Raw genomic sequence first — 7,346 nt, forward strand, 5'->3', positions numbered from 1 at the left:
AAATTAATTTGTATAGGCCTGTTTATATATTATTAACACTTTACATCGTGTGTGTGTGTGTGTGTGTGTGTGTACCTGGTAATTATCACGTTGTGGGGACCAATTGTCCCCACAAAGATAGGAATACCAGTGTTTTTGTGACCTTGTGGGGACATTTTGATGTGTGTCTTCGACGACGGTATACTATAAAAATGAAGGTCATCTATATTGGCATTCCTATTCTGACACTCAACAGCACAACAAGACATTTTCTAGTGAGTTATATTGTTCGTTTCACTCGTGTCTCATTCATTTCCACTGTTTTTCTGCCACCGCATTGCGCGCGTGACGTAACTGTGACGTCGACTCGCAAAAGGTCTATTCTAATTAATTATTTTGTCCTGTCCACACGGTAATTTCTCTAATGTGCAACAGAGAGCCGCATAGTTATGACGTAATCGTTAGCCTATTTTTACAAAAACTGCTACTACTGGGCCATAATGTAAGATACAAGGTAATGAAGCCTTTTATACATTTTTGTGTTTCTTTACAATTAATGGACAAATAGAGTCTTTAAATGCCTCAGATGTAAAGTTATTTGCTGTCAAAGTGACGCCACAATGAATGGGAGTCAATGGAATGCTAACAGCAGATGAGGGTCCGCTAATCAATGGCGGCGCCCGGGAAAGCTTCAATAAAATATGAAACCCTGTCCCCCTGTTCAAAATCAACGCGTTTTAGGGAGGCAGGGCATATAGGAGCAACAATAATGTAGGGTATGTGGAAAATAATGTGTTTTTGAACTATAAACCACGCGAACACATCGTATTAAACCAAATACACAGCAACGTAATGGGTGTTCTTTAAGCGATGACGTCATTGTACGACGAAAAACGGAGCTGAGGTAACATTATTCAAGATAAAATACAGTAGGAGTGTGAGGCGGAAACAAAATTTTTACCTTTGTGATAAACATTTAAGGCTTGGCAACAAATGTATGAGATTAAATGAAAAGCTTTGGTAAATGTAAGCATGGTTTTATCATAGTAAAGGTGTAATGAAAATGTTCATTTGGCGGGCTGATTACCATTTGTTTCACCGTTACGGTTAATTTTTGTTAAGTAAATGAACACATTATATCTCTACACAGTATAATAGGATTCGAGCTCGTTACTGCAAGTGTTTGATAACTTACCTTGCCTACCGCAGGCGATTTTATCCCACACATCCATCCAAACATCACCAAACGCCTACGACGAGTCTGCCTGTCATTAATCCTATTAAAGTCCCGTGCAACATCGAGTAAACACGGTGGAGGTAAGCCGCGCTATTTCCGTTGTCACGTGACTTCGCTTCGTTTCATTTTATATGATGATGATGATTATTATGAGTAATTAAAAACATCTAATAAATATAAACGAGAAAACAAAATAAACAACACAAACTTAATGGCTACAAGTGTGTTTCTACTGTAAATAAATGAGCCAGGAACATAGAGGTTTGTAGTTGAGCACATTGCATTGTGGGACATAAAATTTCTGGTCGTGTATTTTAACACCTACCTTTCATGCAATTACTTTTTAACCTAGTATTTTTGTCTTGTTTTCAAGATGCATTTTCTTGATGAGCAAAATAACCTAAGAAAAAAATACAATTTCAGTGAATTTGTGCTTAAAACAAGAAAAAAGTCTGCCCATGGTGTAAGAAATGTTTCTTGAATTTTTCTGGAATTGAGTGTTTAAGAAAAATGTAAAAAAAAAATTACCCCGTTGACAGATATTTTTTTCTTTTTTTGTTGCTTGATTTAAGCACAAATTCACTTAAGTTTTACCTTTTTTAGGTTATTTTGCATCTTGATTTAATTATTTTTAGATATTTGTACCTAAAACAAGACAAATATAGTAGTCATATTTTGCAGTGTAGGTATGACACCTATACATATTGCACAATACACATTGCATACATACAGCACTCAAAACATTAACAATTTTATTTATAATTGTAGTGTGTCATGAAAATAATTGAGTAAAATGGTTACAGTTAAGTTATAATCTGTCTCTTGCTGTTAAGAAAGGCTATTGGGGGGATTTCACAGTTCACAGATATAAAAAGCACTGTATAATCCAAAAGGTTGGAAGCCGCTCTCACGCACCATTGATTTATTAGGGCCGCCCAGAAACCACAATTTATCATTGTATTGAATCAGATACCATTAATCATTTTATTTAGAAAACATTATGGCATTCTTTACTACGTTTGTTCATCATGCACTTTCAGGCCCGAGTTGACAAGATATTTTTGCTTTGTTCCACATTGTTGGCCAGGTTGTATATGACCTTAGATTATGGTCAATTAGGCTCATAACAGCATTGTTCAGTGAGTGCACAGGTTTATGATAATGCTGGGAATGAAGTAGGTGTACACACAGTTCATCTGTCTTATTTACATAGAGAGAGAGAGAGAGAGAGTTAGCAGAAGTTGCTCTCCATAACCAACTGCCCTCACCGTGATCCACACCTAGTTCAGACTTCACCCTAGATAGAGACATTCTTCATTTCAGCCCCTTTTATACGCCCACCGTTTTCATTTTGCATTCATTTCATTGCCTACAGTCATGAATTTTTCATCACTGGTTTCGTAATGAATAAAAGATGAAAAAGGGAAGGACATGGAGAGCTAGAGTAAGTGTGTGTTTGTGTATCGTAACTATATGAGCCCAGAAAAATCTATGATAGAAATCTATCACCGCATCAAATCTTTATTTAGGATAATACGTAAAACACAGTATTCCCTTACAAATGTCACTGTGATTGCACCATAACTGTGACTAATGGGAAGTGCTTCATTAAAAATAGCCTAAGAGGGAAGTGACAGCGTTGGTGACAAAGAGTGACGAAACACATTTCGCCAGTTAAAGCAGAACTGACATGCTAAATATGTTTTAGTGGACTACATCCAAAACAGCAACTTTGACATTTGAAGTACTTCTATCATTTCATCGTCCGCCAAAGTAAGTTGTGAACATTTTGCTCTGCACACCTTGACACTCAAACCTAACTGCATTTCTCAGACTCTGCCAGAACCAGTCGGTCGCCGCCGGGTTTGCGGGCCACTCCAGTACGCTGTGTCCGCACAGGCATCTCCGCAGGTTCAGGATTCTCGATTGACGAAGCACCGGCTCCAACAAGACCAGGACCATCACATCCACACCCTCCTCCAGCAACCTTTGTTGAGCGAGAAATGCCGCCATCTTGAAAATCCCACTGCGAACAAAACCCTCGGTCAACACGAATATCGTCTTCCTGCTACGCTGTACGCTGTGGTTCAGGTTATCCATAATGGACGTACCAGGAGTCCAGTCTCTCTCGGCCAAACAGAGAGGATGAATCCGTCCGCCTCTGTCTTCCAGCTGGAAGCAGAGATGGTTGAAGACCCAATCTGCAACGGTCGGGTCTGAGGTGTCGTAGATAACAAAGGCATCTTAGGTGCAGTCGGTCTTCAAATGAGAACGTTTTATTTTGGCCCGACAGAAATTGTAAATATATGATATGTCCCAGTAGAACACATGTATGGTGATGGTGATGGATAACATAATGATGATGACGGATGACGTCAACAAATACAGGATTTGAGCAATGACGTTGTTAATGCAGGCATTTTTTATGTCGAGGTTTACCATAGGATGACCCCGTTTAGCTTCTGGAAGGTCACACAGGACCTCTGTTGCCAGACGAGGAAGGACTATGTCGCTTTTTTCCAACCAGAGGATGAAGTCTAGTAGGTCGCACGTGCAGTGAATTGGGTTCCTCTTCAGATGGAGCAGTCGTAGGACATGGGCACCTCCCGATCTGAAGGACATATCGCTGATCTTTTTTAAGCGATTATAAGCGAGATTGAGGGTCAACAAGCTTTTGTCATCTCTGAGAAAGCTGTGTTTCAACCTGGAGATGAGATTATGGCTCAGGTCCAAAACCTTGAGTGAACTTAAATGATTTGATAGTTTATCAGGTACGCAAGTTAGTTTGTTCTTGCTGAGATCCAAAGTCTCCAGTTGAGGCAAATATCTGAACTGTTCCCAGTCAAAATCGGTTAGCGTGTTTCTGCTCATGCTTAGATATGTCAGGGTCTGTGGGAAATAACTAAATATATTTTCTGGTATTTGGGAAAGCTTGTTATATGATATATCAAGATGTGTCAGGTTCGAGAGAAACTTAAAAAGACTGATAAATCCTTGGTCTTTTTTCCACATTATATCCAGTCGATTCCCTTGAAACTGAAGCTCTTTCAGCGAGCTGCTATTGAGCGTTTTGTTGGTCAGCGTGTTTATTTCATTCCAGCTAAGATTGAGCACTCGGAGGAACTCAAGGTTTTTGAGAAACGCAAGAGAGTGTCTCACGCCAGCAACCTCGAAGTAATATTTGTTGTGACTTAAATCCAAAATTTCTAATTCTTTCAGTTCGTTGAAGGCTAAATCTGACTGCATGTAGACCCTGTTGTGAGACAAGTCGAGGTATTTTAGCTTGGGAAAATGAATGAACTCTGTACCGTTGAAATATGAACCAATGAAGTTGGAGGAAAGATTGAGACAAGTGATGTTTTCTGGTCCAGCGAAATAAACTGAGTTAACTTGATATATGTTGTTTCTGCTAAGGTCTAAAACCGGCCCTGTCGCGAGACACTCGGCTTTGGTGAATGGAGGGTAGCGACGAAAGTCTTTATCTGTGTGAATATAGGGATCTTTACGGTGTTCACCTTCATCTTCGTAAAACAATCCCTTACGTCCACACCTGTTCTGATTCTGTCCTGAAAATATTAGCCTGTTGTCGATGAAAGAAATCAGTGATAGGTTTTGAAAGTTCCTGAACACGGATAAATTGACATTTTGGAGAAAGTTGACTCCTAAGTTGAGCACTGATAAGTTTTTCAAATGAAAGAGAGGAAAGAGATCTTCTTCACAGAGGTTTTTGAATATATAACCTTCTAAGTGAAGCGTTTGTAATGATTTTAAACTAGCTAAACGTTGCGAGAGGTTCAGCCTCTGGAAATTTTTTTGTGACGGATTGTTGTACGAGAAATCCACAACCTCCACGTGTGGCAGCACATCGAAGAACTGTCCGCTTTCAAATTCATGTACCAAAGAATTGAAGGACAGATACAAGTACTTTAACCTAGTAAGGTTCTTAAACCACGACGGGTTAATCGTTAGCAATGAATTACCGGACAGTCGCAGATCTTCCAGTCGGACGAGTCCATTGAAAGCCTCCGGATGAATCTGAAGAGAGTTATTCTCCGTCCGACATGAGATACACGGGAAAGGAGTGTTGAAACAAAACGGGCAGTTTCCAGATAAATCAAGTCGTCTCAGGTTTGTTAAGTTCTGTAGGACAAACGCATCAACGTACTCAATCCTGTTTAAGAGAAGTGAGAGAAAGCGGAGGGATCTGGGTAAAGCCGTAGGTATGTTTTGTAACCTATTTTTGGACAATTCCAGCACAAACAGGTTCACATTTTGAAATGTTTCATTGTGAATTACGAAGTTACGATTGCCGTGATAGCAGTTCTTGTTTAACCTCAAAACCGTGATATTCGTTATACCCAGAAAGTCTGATGGTCTAATGCTTGTAATATGGTTGGAACTCAAGCTCAGTGTTTGGAGTCCAGAAGGGAGATCTCTCGGAAATGCAGAGATGTTGTTATTGTCAAGCTGCAACGTTTCCAGTTTAGCCAACCCCCTAAAAATCCCTCTGTCTTTTTCAACTTGGTTTTGTAGTCGATTACCTCTGAGATTTATCCGTTTAACAATCTTCAAGTTCAAGAAGGCGTCTTTCTTGATAAGTCTTATTTCATTATTAGCCAAGTTAAGCTCGGTCACATTCCATACCAAGTTTTTTGGTATTTCTTTAAGAGATCGACCTGAACAGTCCAAAACCACAGAGCTGTTGGAGTTGTTCACATCACACGGCAATTTTCTCAAAGTCCAATTGAGTCCTTGGGATGAGTGGACAGAACAGATGAACATAAACACAAACATCATTTTTATCCTGGTGTTGTGGATGCCAAATGATTTCTAGTCATTCAGGTCTGAAACACAACATGCAAACTCTTTAAAAAGTTCATTCATTTCCCAAAGCTACAATCGAATAATATAGAACATATACCAATAAAAATACAGAAAGAAAACAGCGTGCTTACCGTAACCGCTTCATGTGGGAACGATCTATCAGTTTGTGTCAAATCTTTTTTTATGTCTAGTCTGTAGTTTCCTCTTTTCAGTTTCAGAATGTCCAGTTATTTCCCGTCTTAAAAAAACAAACAAAACTTTATCTGTGTGTGTTAAAGTAATAGATAAAAGATGTGAGGTGACCTGTGACTGTGAAACGATATTTTAGCCGTCCCTGTAACTAGGTTGCATATTATTTTTAAGGATTTCCATATAATGCTAGCAGGATTTAGGTTGATCTAAATTTAGAAACAATCCTGTCTGGTATCTTAAACTTAAACTTAAAAAGAAATTGCCACTAAACTTTGTAACTTCATTAGGATGTGAGATGTTGAAGAACAAACATTAGATACAAGTTTCAAGTGATCATATAAGAAATCATTCAGTGCCGTTTTCATCTTTATGGATGTCAGCTTTGTTTTGAATGAATGTTACAAACCGTTTCAACTCCACCAGCAGATTTGAACCCAGTCCCAGTTTGCAAACACCCCTCATCAGCTGTATAGACACCAGAAGTATGCGAGGTTGGACCGGCATGCCGAGTGCATTAGTATGCCGCGGTGTCTGTGAGTGGACACTTCAGCAATTAGATGCATAGCACTCTTTGTGAACCCACAGAGGTACCAGTGCTCATATTCTGCCCGGCACCTGGGGGCAGCTTTCATGCATTGCTTTCCAACAGCGCCTACGTGTTCCACATACAGATCGAATCATTATTAATTTTAAATGTGCTGTGTCCATGCCACAGTCCTGGTTCAGGAGAGACGAGATATGGAGATGAACAAGAGATGATTCATTATACAGCCATGTTTTACTCTATAATTTATTGTTGCGCCCAGGTGTCTCGGTGATAATGCGTTGGCTGTTGTGGGTATATCAAATGTAGCTTTACTAAGTTTGCATTTATATAATTGCTTTTAATTGACTTATAGCGTATTCAATGTATACATTATACCATTGCATATATTTATGGGATCAAGCTTATGACCCTGGGCATCGCTATTTTCCTGCATACTGGATGAGCTATAGGGTCAGATTCAGTAACTTTGTTTATTCCTATAACTCCTATACACATTTTTTTTTTTGTATTTGCAAGGGAGGGAATATCAGCATGTTGTTAGACATTCGTGTCAGGCCTGGGACTCAT

The 7,346-nt window shown here is 39.3% G+C and overlaps 1 protein-coding gene across 1 annotated transcript; it reads right to left on the reverse strand.

Annotated features, from left to right (window-relative positions):
- Positions 1–1,953: 1,953 nt before the first annotated feature.
- On the reverse strand, positions 1,954–6,055 carry tlr8b (toll-like receptor 8b). The gene has a single exon (XM_055208004.2). It carries the CDS (start codon positions 6,011–6,013, stop codon positions 3,461–3,463), a length of 2,553 nt encoding a protein of 850 aa, XP_055063979.2. The 5' UTR covers positions 6,014–6,055; the 3' UTR covers positions 1,954–3,460.
- Between the last annotated feature and the right edge of the window lie 1,291 nt (positions 6,056–7,346).

This window comes from Misgurnus anguillicaudatus, chromosome 12, assembly GCF_027580225.2.
Source record: "Misgurnus anguillicaudatus chromosome 12, ASM2758022v2, whole genome shotgun sequence".
NCBI classification, from domain to species: domain Eukaryota; kingdom Metazoa; phylum Chordata; class Actinopteri; order Cypriniformes; family Cobitidae; genus Misgurnus; species Misgurnus anguillicaudatus.